We start from the raw sequence: 18977 nt of genomic DNA on the forward strand, positions 1-18977 counted from the left end.
GGAATAAGACCTAACAAGGCACAGGGCAGAAAGGGAAATAAAAAGTGCTAGCTGAGAAAACTGAATCAGCAACTTGACTTTTAGGATCAACACACTAGTAAATAGTAGCAAAAAGATAAAACTTTATTCTACTTCTGACAAATAATTACAAATTTTAAATTAGTTTCATTCAAATAGTCTATCAATATCCTAATGGTTACAAATGTTTAATTCTTAGAAATTATTAATCCCATACAACTTTTTAAGGATACATTTATATTCATTTACAAATTCAGTATCTGGTATAAAGACATCAAGACTCTTGAGAGACTTTTAAATATGAAGGATTAAACATGTCTTACTTGTGTTGCACTATTTTTATTTTACCATAGAACTAACCATGTATAAATAAAGTCACTAACTCAAAGTTCATCTCTTGATACTACCTATAAAACAAAAATAATAATCTATTTCATAGGGTTGTAATGAGGATTAAATGAGTTTAAATGTAAAGCGCCTAGATTAATTCCTGATAAATAGTAAACATTCAACAAGTTCCCATTATTATATAATTATGAACCTGTCACAGAATGACTTCTAAATTCATATTACTAACTTTAAAAATTAAGTATTACTAGAAAAATAGCAAATAATATGGTAGTATGATTAAAAATGTAAATACTTATTCATATTTTAACAATGATCTTTTCATAAAAAACAAAGACAAGGAAAGTAGTAAGTTTAAGCCAAAAATAATAAATGAATGGATTTTATCTAAAAATGTAATTAAGTTTTAAAAGAAAGGGCTTTCTTTAAAAAATTAAAATATAAAATTTATTCAAAAGCAATAAATAACAGCTTCTATGCAATATGAGCTACATATAATAAGGAAACACAGCACAGTACCAACAATTCCATTTTTTTCATCATGACATCTTCTTTTAATTACAAATTTTCTCCCTAGAGTAATAAAAAAAAAAGATTAATATGTGAAATATTCTTATATTGATTTAGCACTAAAAGTACACTATCATAATCAGAAACATAACTTAAAGTAAGAATGGGAAATATTTAGTCAACTGAAAAATATGAATCAGAAAAAGTCAATAATGGACTACATGGATACAGAAAGCAAGTAATTCTGGAGGAGTAGGTGGAGCTCAGGTTAAACTAAACTGATTTAAAAACTGAAAACAAGGGATATAAAAATAACAGATGTAGACATCAGTGTCCTCTTATAGTTCGAGGGCACATGAAAAAGAAAAAAAAACCTTAAGCATAAAAAGAAAAAGACATAAGACATGTTTGTACACGCAACAAAGAGAAGTTGGAAGAGAGAGGAAAAGGAGATTTTAAAAATACAGGTCAAAACTTCTTGTCATATCTTAGACTTTACCTGGGCTATGAATTTGAAATACTACCATGTATCTAGGTATTTCCCTATATTCCTGCTCCATCTCATTTTTTCCCTATAGCTGATTTTTTCATTTCTAACTTTTCATATATACCATATCTTGTAAATTATGTACAATCCCTTTTTGGAATAAAATGAATATAAATAATACTTTTATAAATTCCTAATAAACATTTACTGTTCTAATCTCAAACATTATTAGAATAGTTCTTAACATGAAGTCTCTGAGCTCTCTGAAATTGTGTTCAATATTGTGTAACTTTTTATGTTCTGAGCTTCTGTCAGAGTTAGAATCTCTGTTAGAGTCTTAGCTATATGTTAGACTCTGTGTTATAGTCTTTATTGTGAACAGAATTGCCAAGATAGGAGATCCAAGATGGCGGACTAGAGGGAGGCTGCGTTCCTTGTTCCTTGTCGCTCCGTAACTCAGGTTTCAAGCAGAGGATATCTGTTTCTCAGTGAGGCAGTTTTGGCTGCTTATCGATCCCCTGATGTTTACCCCATTTGTCTGCTGTGATCACCTGCAGTCTGCCAGCATATTGACACCTTTTTTGAGTGCACATTGCTCACTGTCAGGCGCCTATCATCTGCCATTTGCCTGCCTTTCACCTGCCCAGCCCCTGCCTTACACCTATCCATCACCCAACGCACAATGTTCACCTCCCGATCGTCCGACAACAGTCAGCAAACTGATCGCCGACCACCAGTTGGAGCACCAGCTGCCTGCTGTTGCCTGGAAGTTCACTGTTACAGTACATGCAGGTTTGATTACACGTGGCTGCCGCCATTTTGAGACAACAGCCAGGCCCCATAGGACCCCTGGCCAGACTGACTAAGCCCCGTCTCCAGAAGCCCTCAGCCTGACCAATCATTCCCTGCCTCTGGGTCCCTCACATCGACTGAATGCTCCCTGCCACCAGGACCCCCAGACCAACTGACTGCACCCTATCACCAGGATCCCAGACCAACTGATTGCAACTGGCCTCCAGGATCCCGCAACCACACCAAACATGCCCGACCTCCAGGACCCCTGCCAGACCAACCGCACCCCACCTCCAGGACCTCCAGCTGACCACGTCCACACCCTGAGCTGCAGCTCCCCATTTGCCAACACATTTAGAAGCCAGAGCGGCCATCTTGAATAATCCTGGAAGCTGTAGCTCCCATCTTTAGGTGGGACAAAACCCATCCTGAGACGCCTGATGGAGACTTGAAGCCCATTGTCAGGTACCTCTCATGCATCAGGCCACTGAAGACTGGGAGGTTTCATTACTATATGACTGTTATACTGTAGATTTTCTTTTTTCTCCTTACTGAAAAAGTTTAAGTTTTTATTTCTTTATTTTTCTTGCTCTCTTTTCCTATTGTTTACCTCTTCCCTCAGAGTCTTTTTCTCCCTTTTTTGCATGCTAACATCCAATTTCTTTTGATTACACTCTCACCCTTTCTTTTTTTTTTTTTTTTTTTTGCGGTGCTGGGGATCGAACCCAGGGCCTTGGGCATACAAGACAAGCACTCTACCAACTGAGCTATCTCCCCAGCCCTCACCCTTTCTATTATCTGTATATTCTTTTCTTATTCCATTAACAGCCATACTCTACATCCCTCTGCATCCTCTTTGTCCTCCAGACCTTATTGCAAATCTGTTTGTTTTACTGAAGATAATATTTGAACTCATTCTGTTTATTATGACAATTTTGTTATTGTCCTCATAGGGGCTCTTTGTCTGAATTGGGCACTGCTAATATTGATCTCCCCTATAGGGGGAAATCTGCAATACCCCAGATCTGCATTGCTAGAGGGGAAGATACATGAACAACATGAAAAAACAAGGGAAGAAAATGATCCAAACAAATCTAGATTCTATATTAATAGAATTCAATGACAATATGTTAGAAGAAATGTCAGAAGAGGAATTCAGATTATACATGATTAAGATGATTCCCAAAGCAAAGGATGAGATAAGAGAGCAAATGCAGGCAATGAATGATAATACCAATAAGCTGAAAGAGCACCTGCAGGAAGCAAAAGATCATTTCAACAAAGAGATAGAGAGTCTCAAAAAAAAAAAAAAAAAACCACAAATGGAAATCCTTCAAATGAAGGAAACAATAAACCAAATAAAAAACTCAATGGAAAGCATCACCAAAAGACTAGATCACTTGGAAGACAGAACCTCAGACAATGAAGACAAAATATTTAATAATGAAAATAAAGTTGCCTAAACAGAGAAGATGGTAAGAAATCATGAACAGAATCTCCAAGAATTATGGGACATCATGAAAAGACCAAATTTAAGATTTATTGGGATTGAGGAAGGCACAGAGATACAAACCAAAGGAATGGACAACCTATTCAATGAAATAATATCAGAAAATTTCCCAAACCTGAAGAATGAAATGGAAAATCAAATACAAGAGGTTTACAGAACACCAAATGCACAAAATCACAACAGATCCACACCAAGGCATTATAATGAAAATGCCTAACATTCAAAATAAAGATAGGATTTTGAAGGCTGTGAAAGAAAAGCATCAGATTACATATATGGGGAGACCAATACGATAGCAGCAGACTTCTCAATCCAGACTCTAAAAGCTAGAAGGGCCTGGAACAACATATTTCAAGTTCTAAAAGAACATGGTTGCCAACCAAGAATCCTATACCCAGCAAAACTTACCTTCAGATTTGAAGATGAAATAAAATCCTTCCATGATAAACAAAAGTTAAAAGAATTTACAAATAGAAAGCCTGCGCTACAGAATGTTCTCAACAAAATATTCCATGAGGAGGAAATGAAAAACAACAATGGAGGTCAGCAAAGGGAGGAACTACCTTAGAGAAAAACCACTCAAAGGAGAAACCAAGCCAACTTAAAAACCAAAAATAAGTCCAAATGACTGGAAATACAAATCATATCTCAATAATAACCCTGAACGTTAATGGCCTAAATTCATCAATCAAAAGACATAGACTGGCAGAATGGATTAAAAAGAAAGACCCAACAATATGCTGCCTGCAAGAGACTCATCTCATAGAAAATGACATCCACAGACTAAAGGTGAAAGGATGGGAAAAACCTACCATGCATATGGACTCAGTAAAAAAGCGGGGGTTTCCATCCTCATATCAGATAAAGTGGACTTCAAGCCAAAGTTAGTCAGAAGGGATAAAGAAGGACATTTCATACTGTTTAACAGAACCATAAATCAGGAAGACATAATGATAGTAAATATTTATGCCCCAAACAATGGTGCATTCCTGTACATCAAACAAATTCTTCTCAATTTCAGGAATCACATAGACCACAACACAGTAATTCTGGGTGACATTAATGCACTGTTGTCACCACTAGATAGATCTTCCAAACAAAAACCAACCAAAGAAACCATAGAACTCAATAACACAATCAATAACCTAGACTTAGTAGACATATATAGAATATTCCATCCATCAACGAGCGGATTCACTTTCTTCTCAGCAGCACATGGAACCTTCTTGAAAATAGACCATATGTTATGCCACAAAGCAGTCCTTAGGAAATGCAAAAAAATAGAGATACTGCCTTGTGTTCTATCAGATCATAATGGACTGAGAGTAGAAATCAATGACAAAATAAAAAAGGGAAATTACTCCAACCCCTGGAGACTAAATAATATGCTATTGAATGAAACATGGAAAACAGAAAACATCAGGGAGGAGATAAAAAAATTCTTAGAGGTCAATGAGAATGACGATACAACATATCAAAATCTCTGGGACACTATGAAAGCAGTACTAAGAGGAAAATTCATTGCATGGAGCACATTCCAGAAAAGAATGAAAAGTCAAAAACTAAATGACCTAACATTACAGCTCAAAGGCCTAGAAAAAGAAGAACAGAATAACAGCAAAAGTAATAGAAGACAGGAAATAATTAAAATCAGAGCTGAAATCAATGAAATTGAAGTGAAAGAAACAATTCAAAAAATTGACAAAACAAAAAGTTGGTTCTATGAAAAAGTAAACAAAATAGACAAACCCTTAGCCACACTAACAAAGAGAAGGAGAGAGAAAACTCCTCCAGAAAACTTCTAGACCTCATCAATGAATTCAGCAAAATAGTAGGCTATAAAATCAACATGCATAAATCGAAAGCATTTTTATACGCAAGCGACGAAACAGCTGAAAGGGAAATGAGGAAAACAACTCCATTTGCAATAGCCTCAAAAAAATAAAATACTTGGGAATCAATCTAACCAAAGAGGTAAAAGATCTCTACAATGAAAACTACAAAACATTGAAGAAAGAAATTGAGGAAGACCTTAGAAGATGGAAAGATCTCCCATGTTCTTGGGTAGGCAGAATTAATATTGTCAAAATGGCCATACTACAAAAGTGCTATACGGATTCAATGCAATTGCAATTAAAATCCCAATGATGTACCTTACAGAAATAGAGCAAGCAATCATGAAATTCATCTGGAAGAATAAGAAACCCAGAATAGCTAAAGCAATCCTTAGCAGGAAGAGCGAAGCAGGGGGTATCGCAATACCAGAACTTCAACTATACTACAAAGCAATAGTAACAAAAACGGCACGGTATTGGCACCAAAATAGACAGGTAGATCAATGTTACAGAACAGAGGACATGGACACAAACCCAAATAAATACAATTTTCTCATACTAGACAAAGGTGCCAAAAACATGCAATGGAGAAAAGATAGCCTCTTCAACAAATGGTGCTGGGAAAACTGGAAATCCACATGCAACAGAATGAAACTAAACCCCTATCTCTCACCCTGCACAAAAATCAACTCACAATGGATCAAGGACCTCGGAATCAGACCAGAGATCCTGCATCTTATAGAAGAAAAGGGAGGTCCAAATCAACTTGTTGGCTTAGGATCAGACTTCCTTAGCAGGACTCCCATAGCACAAGAAATAAAAGCAAGAATCAATAACTGGGATAGATTCAAACTAAATAGCTTTCTCTCAGCAAAGGAAACTATCAGCAATGAGAAGAGAGAGCCTACAGAGTGGGAGAAAATCTTTGCCACTGATACTTCAGATAGAGCACTAATTTCCAGAATATATAAAGAACTCAAAAAACTCTACACCAAGAATACAAATAACCCAACCAACAAATGGACTAAGGATATGAACAGACGCTTCACAGAAGATCTACAAGCAATCAACAAACATATGAAAAAACGTTCAACATCTTTAGTAATTAGAGAAATGCAAATCAAAACTACACTAAGATTCCATCTCACCCCAATTAGAATGGCCATTATCAAGAATACAAGCAACCATAGGTGTTGGAGAGGATGTGGGGAAAAAGGTACACTCACACATTGCTGGTGGGGCTGCAAATTAGTGCAGCCACTCTGGAAAACAGCGTGGAGATTCCTTAGAAAACTTGGAATGGACCCACCATTTGACCCAGCTATTCCACTCCTTGGCCTGTACCCAAAGGACTTAAAATCAATATACTACAGAGATACAGCCACATCAATGTTCACAGCTGCTCAATTCACAATAGCCAGATTGTGGAAACCAACCTAGATGTCCTTCAATTGATGAATGGATAAAGAAACTGTGGTATATATATACAATGGAATATTACTCAGCTATAAAGAATAATAAAATTATGGCATTTGCAGGCAAATGGATGAAATTGGAGAATATCATGCTGAGATAAGCCAATCTGAAAAAAACAAAGGACAAATGATCTCGCTGATAAGCAGATGATGACACATAATGGGGGTGGGAGGGGAGCAAGAATAGAGGAAGGAGGGACTGTATAGAGGGAGAAGAGGAGTGGGAGGGGTGGAGGAGAAGTAAAAAATAACAGAATGAATCAAACATTATTAACCTATGTAAATGTATGATTACATAAATGGTATGCTGTTACTCTATGTACAAACAGAAACAACATGTATCCCATTTGTTTATAATAAAAATAAATTAAAATGAAAATAAAAAATAACAAGAAAAATAGAAGCCTCATCAGAAACCAACCCTGCTGCCACCTTGATCTTGAACTTCCAGCCTCCAGAAGTGTATGAAAATAAACTTCTGTTGCTTAAAAAAAAAAAAAAAAGAATGATAATAAAGTACAAGAAAACTTTCCTAATTGAAATGCTAAACTACCTTTAACTCATGGAATGTACCCCACTTGGTTATGGTCCCATCTCTCTTTTAATAAGCTACTGTTTCCATCTGCTATTATTTTATCAGGATTTTGTTTTGATCTTCATAAGTGAAGTTCGTCTCTATTATTCTTTTTGTGTTTCACTGGATTTGAGACCCATATCATACTGGCCAACATTAATAATGTTCCTTCTGTAGTTCTGTAGGACAATTTGAGGAGTTGTATAAGTCTCTTTTCCTTCAAATTTGAGAGGGTTCAATTTTTGTTTGAAAAATTTTAAAAAGACTTTTAGTGTTGTAAATGCCCAGCAATAGGAAAATGGTTAAATATATCTGAAATAAAATATACACAGCATGCTCTTTAACTGTGTAAGCTGAGGCCTAAATAGGTAGACATCTCTTTCGGGAAATTTTCACTTTTTCCACAATAAATAGAATAAAAGATTGTTTGTTCTATCCCATTATTTTAGGTTTTCTGTCTTTAACACAATCAATTTTGAACATTTACATTCTCCTGAAAAGTAATCCAATTTCTTTCAAATTTATTTATATAGAAATAAGTATTATCTCAAAACTTGTTTAATTTTTTTCTATTATGATACTTTTCAATTCTAATTTCAAATTTTGTATGTTTTTACTGCCCCCCCTTTTTATCTTGTTGCAATTAGGTAGCAGTTTACATGTTTCATTATGGGCACATTTTTATTTTAATTTTCCTAGTTCTTGAATTTATGTTCCAGCCTTCTTTTCTCCAAGCCAGTAATTTGGTTTCATTTTATAAATCTTTTCTTTTATTTTAATTATATTGAGTCTTTGTTATTTTTTTTAATTCTTAGGTTATAATAAATATTAATTATTAATATTTGTTACTTAAATTATTTTATATATTTAATAAATAAATTATTTACATATTTACTGCTTATTTTAATTATTAAATAAATGCTATAATTATTAAAAAAAAAAAAAAAAAAGAATTGCCAAGATAGGATATAGGAACTACTACTAACCACTGGAAAATCTGCATTAGGGATACAATAAAAGAAAGGGAACTAACATTAACTAAGCCCTTCTCATGTACCAATTTCCATATTGTTTCCATTGTACCAGCAGATTTTTTTTTTTTTTTTTTGGTACCGGGGATTGAACCCAAGGGCACTTAACCACTGAGCCACATCTCCGACACTTTTTAATATTTTATTTAGAGACAGAGTCTTGCTGAGTTGCTGAAGCTGGCTTTGAACTCTCCATCCTCCTGCCTCAGCCTCCCAAGCCACTGGGATCACAGGCACACACCACCACAACTAGTACTTTGGAGCATGTCTGCATTCTGAACAGTTGATTATATAAAGGCCAACAATAATAATCCCAGCCTTTTCATTGCTTAAGGTTTCTTTACACCAATCAGATGATGAATTAAATGCTATTTAGACTAAGCTGATTTGATTTTTGACAGAAAGGAAACTTATACCATGTGTGGGAAACAATGTAACATTTCATGACAACTTCAAAGCAAACTTATTTATTTATTTATTTACTTATTTTGGTACGGGGGATTGAACTCAGGAGCACTCGGTCACTGAGTCACATCCCTAACCCTATTTTGTATTTTATTTATAGACAGTGTCTCACTGAGTTGCTTAGCACCATGCTTTTGCTGAAACTGGCTTTGAACTCGAGATCCTCCTGCTTCAGCCTGCAGAGCCAATGGGATTACAGGTGTGTCACTGAATGATTTTTTAACAGTGCAGATTTGAACACAGCAGATAAATACAATCATTTAAAAAGTCAAGCGTGGCAATGAAGGAGTTAAGAGCATCATAATTATGACAAAAAATTCTGTGGGACTCCCCTTTCCATGGTGCCTGAAATCATTGCTTATTTTTCTTAATGATTAATTCAGGGCTATTCTAGAGCCTTTGTATAAGCAGTCATGAAAAGAGATGAATAAGATAAGGCACAATTTATCCCTAATTAACTAACTACTTTTGTTATCTGCCTGGCATATTCAGTTTCTTCACATTTCATTTAAAGAGTTTATCTGGCTTAAAAGGTTTTTTTTTGTTTTGTTTTGTTTTTTGGTACTGGGATTGACCTTAGCGGTGCTTAGCCACTGAGCCACATTCCCCAGTCCTTCTTTATATTTTATTTAGAAACAGGGTCTTGCTAAGTTGCTTAGGGTCTTGCCAAATTGATGAGGCTGGCTTTGAACTTGGAATTCTCCTGCCTCAGCCTCCCAAACTGCTGGGATTACAGGCATGCACCACCATGCTTAGCTTAAGAGTTTTAAAATTTTGCTTGTAAATTAGAGATCATGTAATGTCATACTTAATGGTGGGAAAAATAAGTTGAGGATCAAAACTAGTCTGCAGATCAAGGCTCTACACTCCAATTTTTTAAAAAATCTCTTATTTTAAAAAAAAATTTCAAGTAGTATATGTTTACTAAGGTAACATATATGTAAATGACCATGAAGGTAGTTTAACAGTAAAAGTAGAGCAATTCAAAGTTTCATTTAACAATAGCAGTTTAGCAGTTTTATCTCTGAATTTTCTCACCTTCCATTAAAAAAAAAAAAGACAAAGTGAAAGTAGAGAAGAAAGAAATAGAGACCATCCCATCAGAAAAAGCAGTGAGAAGATGTCTTCAATTACTCTTGCCCATTAAGACTAAGGTATTTGGGCTGGGGAATTGTCTCAGTGATTAAGTGCCCCTGGGTTCAATCCTTGGTACCAGAAGAAAAAAAAAAAAAAAAAAAGACTTAAGGTATAATATGCCAGGAGAAGTCATTTGAAAACTGAAAAGTCAAGATGAGCATTTGTCAAGCATAGGCCCTAGAGATGACAAAAATGGAACAATGAAAGGTGCTTTGAGCAACCCAAAGAGCCAGTCCCTTCTATCACAGTCAACATTGAGCTGATCTAGGGAATGTGATTGAAGCTCATGAGTTGTAAGTATTCCATGTGAGCTTAAAGTTATGAGTATTGACTGTGGTTAACGCATTTAAAATTCAGTAAAACATCATTCAAAATAAACAAAACTATTGAGTACAGAATTTAACTTCTGATTTTATGAATCTAATTCTTTTAAGAATTTGGTACAGTATTTTGAACATTTTAGTTTGGCACTGAGCTTCCATGATAATGGAATAGGTAAAATTCCTTGATAATACATAAAATGACAAGATATTTAAATGCATCTGTATATTACAATAACCTACAGAATAATCATTCTATCAATTATGTAGTAACTTTTAAGTTCTACTCTCCTAATTCTTAATTGACTAAGCAGTTGCAAGACCAAACTATGTAATCAGTGATTACTGAAGAGAACATAAATGCAATCAATGTAAACAGTATAATACAGAGTAGAAACTCAGTTTACTCATGTGTATAATGGGGACAATGTCAGTATTCATTACAATTGAAGAACTTCTAGGTACTCTGCATGTGTGTGTGTGTTGCTAGAAATGGAACTCAGTGCTCTGCATGTGCCAGGCAAGTGCTCTCTACTCTCCAACCCTACTAGGTACTATTACTTTGTACTAAATAACTATTGCAGGTACTAGTACTGGGCTATTCTAAAGATTAAGAGTTCATTTATGTTAAGTATTTAGAATAGTGACCAACATATAGTAAATGCTATGTATTGTTATGATCACAATCTGTCACTACACTTATTAAAATTATCCCTCATAAATTAGGCTGTTTTTACCAAAAATAGACTTACACCTGATTCTAAGGGTCACTGGAATAGAGGAGAGGTTCTTGAAAGGAATAGCACTGCCTTATAGGGAATATTCTAGAAATTTATGAGGGTACTCTTTGGTTGTCCCTGTAATGAAGAGAAAGGGAAATCCTGCTTCTGGCATATAATAGGGACAGACAATGCCAGATCTGGTCCTATATTTTACAGGGCTGATCCCACATGACAAAATTATCTGGCTAGTAATTCTAAACTTTCCTAGTCTACTGATATTTTCCCACTCTCCAAGTTAACTATTTCATAAACCTTCCTTGCTTTTAATCTCCAGTGCCTTATCCTAACTTAGCTAATAGCCCTGTTCATTCTAAGGAGGCAATCAATAAATTCTTCTCCCACCACCAAACCTTCTACTCCATGTGTTTCTATACACACATATATTGCCCTTCTTCCTACTACAGTCAATAAAAACTTCCTCCTTTTACCTAAGACCAGTCCCTCTACTTCTCTAATTGTATTTTTTTTGGTCACTGTTTTTTATGGTACTGAGGACTGGATATAGGACCCCTCGTATGTTAGGCAAGGCTCCAACCAGTGAGCTATATGCCCCCCTTCTAAAATTTGAGACAGAGTCTTACTAAATTACCCAGGCTGGCCTTGAATTTGTAATCCTGCAGCCTCAGCCTTCCGAGCAGCCACGCTTACAGGCATGTGTCATCACACTCAGCTAAATCTAAAGTTGTTTTTTTTGTTTTTTTTTTTTTTGTTTTTTTTTTTTTTGGTACCAGGGATTAAATCCAGAACCCAAAGACATTTAACCACTGAGTCACATCCCCACTCACTTAATTTATCTTGATACAGGATCTTGATAAGTTGCTGAGGGCCTCAATAAGTTGTTGACGCTGGCTTTGAACCTGCAATCCTCCTGTCCCAGTCTCCTGAACTGCTGAGATTATAGGCATGTGCTACTGTCCCTGGCTCCCTTTCTATTTCTTACCGGCTTTCTTCCTAACAATTTTTTTTAAACCTGGCATTACAACATATATTTACTTACTTATTTACTGTCTCCCCCACTAAAATGTAAGTGCCATGTGGAAAGGACTTGGTCACTTTTGTTTGTTTCTATATTCCCAGTGCCTGGTATATAGTAGATACTCAATAAATATTTATTGATAGCAAGTCTTCACATACTTGGGTCTAAAGTGACCCCTGCTCCTCCAGTGCTTAACAGAACAGTTCTGAAGTGGTTTGAGGCCTTGCCTGCTCCATTCAGAGCAAGGTTATAGAAAGTTTAGACAACTGCTGGGTGAGGTGGCTCACACCTGTAATCCCAGCAGCTCAAGAGGCTGAGGCAGGAGGACTGCAAGTTCAAAGCCAGCCTTGGCAATTAGCAAGGCCCTCAGCAACTTATCAAGACCCTATTTCAAAATAAAAAATAACAATAATAAAAAATTTTAAAAGGGCTGGGTTCAATCCTTGGTATAAAAAATATTCAGACAATTGAAAAAAAAAGAAAAAAATAAATGTTTTTTGAATAAATTAAATATCTAAATAAATGATATCTAGTAAACACAACCACAGTTTTAAATGCTAGATTTTATCAGACTTTTGCAGGGAAAATTTCACTGAGATAGAGCTATATTTTAAAAATTTCTCTTTTACTTATCCTAGCTTTATTGACAGGTTGTAAGCTATTACAGCAGATATCAAATCTTAGGCAGTTCAGTAGGTAAAGGGATTTTTATACATAGCTCAACATTTTTCATTGTATAACTGATAGAGTAGCTATCAGACATAAGCCTTTAAGAAAATGGGCAGGGACAATGGTGGTACTGACTTGTTTGCATTTGTATTTTTCACTTCATAAGTTCAACTGAATGAAAACTCTACTATCAAAACAAATGTAATATACAAAATGCCTTATAAAAATAATTAGTGCAATTACCAATCTACACAGAATAATATAAACGAAATGGAAAAAAGGCCAATAAATTTGGTAAAAGTTATTGTAAATTGCTATGCTTTGATGAACAAATTTTTCTAAAGGGAATTAATTTTATATTTCACAATTCCTATCTCTGTATCAACAGAAGACAAAATTAAAGCTGATTAAAAACTCTTGAAGGCATGCAGGGAATAAAAACATTCAATAGTTCTATTCAGCAGGGTAACCCAAGGAGACTAAAAAAAAAAATTACAGGTATTTTCATGATTGCAAATCACATTTTGAAATTAATTCTAAAAAATATTAGTGAGTATTGCCTTACTTATTATGCCACCTGCACTGTTTGTTATACTTGAAATTTCAAAATTTATAAATTTTGTTTTACCATTAAGATTCTTATTTTTTTATATAGTTTTCTCCCTATGAATAGAAAATTATACGCTTTTAAATGTAAGGAAGAATATGAAGACATGAAAAGAGGCCACAAAAGTCTCTTTCTTAGATTTATTCTTAAAAATCTTTGTCTAACTTTTTAGGTCAACAAAAAGCTATCAATGTGTTTGAAAATTAATCAAAAGAGAATCTGAAAAAAGCTGACAGCATCTGAGAGTATTTACATATGCAGACTACAGATTAACTGCTATAGAATGGAACATGAGGAATATGAGGAACAGCTTTTAAAGTAAGAAACTAATTAGAAATACAAGAGGGTCAGAAAAATGAAAAAAATCATAAAAATCAAAAGGAGAGAATTTCAGGAGGTGGGATGGATATCATTAAATTTATAAAAGATGAAGAGAAAAGAGACTACTAAATTTGTTTTTGAGGTTTTTTTTTTGTAACACCGAAGAATACAGTTCAGTAAATTTAACATTCAAAAGTCAAATACAGTGAAATTACAGAGTGGGAAAGATCATAAGGAGGTAGCAACAATCAGTATAAATAGAGAAGGTATGAATTTAAGATGTCTGGAAATGAAAGAAAGATATAAAAAAATCTAAAGATGTGGGTTAAATGAGGAAACAGCAGCAAAATAGGCAAGAATATTAGAGGTTTGAAAGTACATGCTTGCTGGGGATGTAACTCTGGTAGAGCACTTGTCTAGTGTGCAAGCCCTAAGTTCAATACCCAACACTACAAAAAAAAAAAAAAAAGAGAGAGAAAAAAAAAATATTTGTGGAATTTTCCCCAAAAAGGAAGAGTTTACATTTCTCTCTCTTTTTTTTTGTTTTTTTTTTTTGCAGTACTGGGGATTGAACTAAGGGCCTTGTGCTTGCCTCTACCAGCTGAGTTATCTCCCCAGCCCACATTTCTCTCTTTAAGAAGAAAAAAAGATGAACATAAAGAAATACTTTAGGGTCAAAAAGTAAAATGAGGAGAATTGACTTTATTTTTACTTTTTAATAATGACTAATCACTATACAACTTTTTGAAGGTCAGTGATATCCAATAATTACCTTCTCTGATTCACAGAGCCCAAGTGAACAGTAAATTATGCCACAATTATGGAATATGTTCACCTTCAGAACCTACTTTCTCTGATTTCTTTTCAATTAAATATTCCTTCTTGTTTTTCATTCTGCTTTCTGCTCTCTCTCTGCCTTTCTTTCCCCCTATTATCTCATATCACCACCCAAAGAAGCATATATAAATATGCTGGCATATAGGAAAACATACATATAAGTAAATAAATATATATATATGTTTGCAGGGGTGGTTACTGGGGATTGAACTCAGGGGCACTTGGACACTGAGTCACATCCCCAGCCCTTTTTTTTTTTTTTTTTTTTTTTTTTGCGGTGCTGGGGTTGAACCCAGGGTCTTGTGCTTATGAGGCAAGCACTCTACCAACTGAGCTACCTCCCCAGCCCTCCCCAGCCCTTTTAAAAATTTTATTTAGAGAAAGGGTTTCACTGAGTTGCTTAGTGCATCTCTTGCTGAGGCGGGCTTTGAATTCATAATTCTCCTGCCTCAGACTCCTGAGTTGCTGGGATTATGTATATATTTTATACTCTATGTATAAAATTTAATACCTTCCTTTTAAAAATTTTTTTTTCCTAGACACTTTTAAGTTGCGTTTTTGTGAATTTTTTAAGTCTTCTGAATTTTTTCGATTCCTTTCCTTTTGTCTATCCCAAAAGTTATCTTTTCTTTATTCCTTTCTAGCACTTATGTTATATGACTATTATTGACTAAGACAAACAGATACAAGATTTTCAAGACATGGTATGCTTCATTTAAATATTGGCTGAAGGAATATAAAATAAAACTCCATATACATACACACATATGTACAGGTTGAGTATTCTCATCTGAAAATCTGAAATATGAAATGCTCCAAATAATGACAATTTTTGAGTACCAACATGACATCTCAGGTGGAAAATTCCACACCATGAAGGTTTGTTTTATGCACAAATTACTATTTTATAAAATTGCTTTTAGGATCAGGATATATGAAGCATAAGTAAATTTAGCATTTAGACGAGTTTCATCCTCAAGGTGTCCATTATGTATGTGTAAATATTCCAAAACCTAAAGAAGTCAAAAGCACTTCTGGACTCAAACATTTTGGATAAGGATACTCAATCTATATATGAATTTTCTTCCAAATAATAAAATAATATTTATCAGAGACAAATTATTACAACTTATAATGTATGAAACACATACCTGAGTTAAACCAGCACCAGTTTGCATAGAAGATTTTTTTAATAGTCTCACTTCTTTGTTTATGTATCTTAGCATTCCACTAAGAGTACTGAAGTCATTACTCTCAGAACTATCATCATCTACATTATATGTGTGAGGTTTAAATGAGTCTGACTGCGTATAAGTCAGTTCCTTATGGCTATCTTCTAATGTTGAAGGCTGTTCTAATTGCATTTTCTTTAAGTCCTGTAGTAATTCTTCAGAAAGATCTTCATTACCGTGAGTTTTGAAACTAAGATCACTGGCACTAATAGAGCGACGCAGTTTCCTGCACTTGAAAAGAGATGTGCGAGAATGTTTAGCACTAAACTTCGGATCCTGACCATCAGGCATAATTTCTGGGAGAGGTTTAAAGGAAGCTGGTAGAAACTTGATGTCTTCTGCTTTTTCATGTCCAGAAACTCTGGCTTGTAATCTGGTTAATTCTGATTCCTGCAGAAAAATGATACACAGTACATAGAAGGTGCTCAGTATATTTTTGTTAAATGAATGAACTACCTAGAAAATCAGACTCTTAGAGGTCATCTACGTCAACCTTCATCTCAGGATAGGAAGTATCTTTATAGCAACTCTTGAAAATTTTCCAAGTGTTGTTTAAACCCTCTACTATTTAAGATAGCTTCATTTTGAGATAATTACATATATTCATTTGAACTATGTCTAAAGTAGTCAATGGAATTCCATGAAAACTAGGTTTTCTTTATAGATTTTTTTTGGTGTTAATGACAATTGTGATTTCTATTCAAGAATAAAAAGCTCACGCCTAAAAATGTCTCTGCAAATATATAGAGAAACATGATACATATAAAGACTCCCTTTAGAATTTCTAAAAGGGAATAAATAGATATCAGCTATTCTGCTTTCTTAAATTAGAATTATTGTGAGAAAAAAATAGAGGTTCATAATCTTTAATAAATCAATCTTTATTAAATAAACATTATATCTGTGTTATTTCCCATGTCTTTCATTGGGTACTCTGTTGTACTGGGACACTGAGAATGAGACATACACTGAAAAATCAAAAAGCCTTAAAAAAAAAAAAAAAAGGGATATTCTAACTTTATTTATTTGTTTTATTTTTACAGACTGCATTTTGATTCATTGTATGTGTTGGGGTACAACTTTTCATTTCTATGGTTATACAATATTCTAACTTTAAAAGTTAAATAAAATATAAAAATTAGGGCTGGGGATGTGGTTCAGTGGTTGAGTATCCCTGAGTTCAATCCCCAGTACCGCCTCAAAATGAAAAAATAACAGTAGCTTCCTGTTTAAATGAATTTCCTTTTCTTACAGTATATTTAAGATATATATTTCTAAATTAGTCACTTTTAATCTGATAGTTTCCATTTTTAAGTTTGGTGTCTAAAAATACTGTGTCTATAACTGAAACTGCCATAACCACAGTGTACATAATAAAATGAAACTTTAACCTGCACATTCCAGTTTTTGAGAACTTTGTACTATTTTATTTGGGTAAACTCCATTTATAAGTGACTAGAAAGAGTGACAAGTTTTTGTTTTGGTGGCAGGGTCTTGCTGTCTAGACCAGTTTAGCTTTGAACTCAAAGTCCTCCTGCCTCCAAGGGATTATAGGCATGTGTCACAGTGCCCTGCTTTCAAGAATTTTTTTGTAGTAAACCTTAAGTTCACATTTTTGGCTACAATTAATAAAGTAGTCATAGAGTTGACATATGATTGTATACAGCTGGAGTTAGGGGATATTTTCCTGATATGTATTGTCTTGCTATAATTGAGAAACATTTCTTGGATACATAGGATAACATAACTTTTTAATAAAAGATAGTATATATACTAAATATGCTAAAAATAATTCACCTTTCCTTTTTCTTTTCTCTCTTTCCAACTACCAGGGTGTTCTACCACTGAGTTACATCCCCAGCACTTTTTATTTATTTATTTATTTTTATTTTGAGACAGGGTTTCACTAAGTTGCCAAGGCTGGCCTTGAACCTGTAATCCTACTGCCTCAGCCTTCCAAATTGCCAGGATTACAGCTGTGTGCCACCACATCTGGTTAACCTTTTTCTTAAGACTCAAAGAAGGTCACTTCGGGAACATTATTGTAATAATGTGTAACAATTATTACAATTACAATTGTAACAGTGTGCCATCACTGTTTTAGCTTTGCCCTTGCTCCAATTGCTCTCAAATACTAGCATATATGTTGTCAATGGAACTGTTTCCTATTACTTACAGCTACTTTTAGTTGTTACAGTTATGCCTGTTTCAATACTTCTATCAGACTTTTTTCTTTCTCTTTTATCTTCCTAACTCCTCTTCAGTTTAGACTTTAAAGTCCATTGAGGTTGACTTTGAGAGCTGTATCAAACAATAAGGGATTCTATTTTCTGACTGATTTACTGGCTAATCACAGTACATGTTCTATGAGCTCTCTATATCTATGGTCCATTTAAAAATGGCTACTACTGGTCCAGCATGGTGGCACATCCTTATAATCCCAGCAATTTGTGAGGTTGAGTCAGGAGGATCACAAGTTCCAGGCCCTGAGTAACTTAGCAAGACTCTATCTCAAAAAAAAAAAAGGGATAGGGATATAGCTCAGTGGCAGAGCACATGTGAAATGCCCTGGGTTCGATCCCCAGTATCTCATAAAACACACACAAAGCTACTGAACACAGTCAATATTTTTGCAATTTCCTAAGCAGATGAATTTAAAAATCTTGTGAATGATTAATATCTGTAGTTTAATTGAATTCATATCATTGGTAATATTTAACAAGTAAGCAGAGGTAATTACTATATTAAGAGACTACAATAAAGAATCTTTGAATTTTTAAAGATTGATTTTTCACAATGAAGTGTTCTAATTTGTATGTTATGCATCTCCAGAACACTAGGAGTGTTAGTGCTTTAATAAAAAAGTATTAATAGAATGTTCAGCCTAAACATATTTTTGTTTGGTTTTGTTTTGGTGCTGGGGACTGAACTAGGGCCTTACACATGCTAAGCCCATACTCTGCTACTTGGTTCTATCCCAAACCCCTAAACATAATTTTAAATTATGTCTACACAGTTTTCATCTAGTACTATAAATATCAACTATATGAC

The 18977-nt window shown here is 34.5% G+C and overlaps 1 protein-coding gene and 1 non-coding gene across 12 annotated transcripts in view; one reads left to right on the forward strand and one right to left on the reverse strand.

Moving 5' to 3' along the window:
- Nucleotides 1-724: 724 nt before the first annotated feature.
- Nucleotides 725-18977, reverse strand: part of Ccdc18 (coiled-coil domain containing 18) — a 109540-nt gene continuing 91287 nt past the window's right edge. For all 11 annotated transcript variants that reach the window (XM_047553010.1, XM_047553036.1, XM_047553065.1 and 8 more), the window contains 2 exons: nucleotides 15846-16316; nucleotides 725-939 (listed from right to left, as the gene is read on the reverse strand). In XM_047553010.1, the coding sequence (XP_047408966.1) occupies nucleotides 925-939; nucleotides 15846-16316 (486 nt within the window). In that variant the 3' untranslated portion in view covers nucleotides 725-924. The remainder of the gene's footprint in view (nucleotides 940-15845; nucleotides 16317-18977) is intronic.
- On the forward strand, nucleotides 12401-12528 carry LOC124968697 (small nucleolar RNA SNORA9). Its single transcript, XR_007105820.1, has one exon. It is a non-coding gene; the product is annotated as a small nucleolar RNA SNORA9 (small nucleolar RNA).

The sequence above is a fragment of the Sciurus carolinensis genome, chromosome 1, assembly GCF_902686445.1.
Source record: "Sciurus carolinensis chromosome 1, mSciCar1.2, whole genome shotgun sequence".
NCBI classification, from domain to species: domain Eukaryota; kingdom Metazoa; phylum Chordata; class Mammalia; order Rodentia; family Sciuridae; genus Sciurus; species Sciurus carolinensis.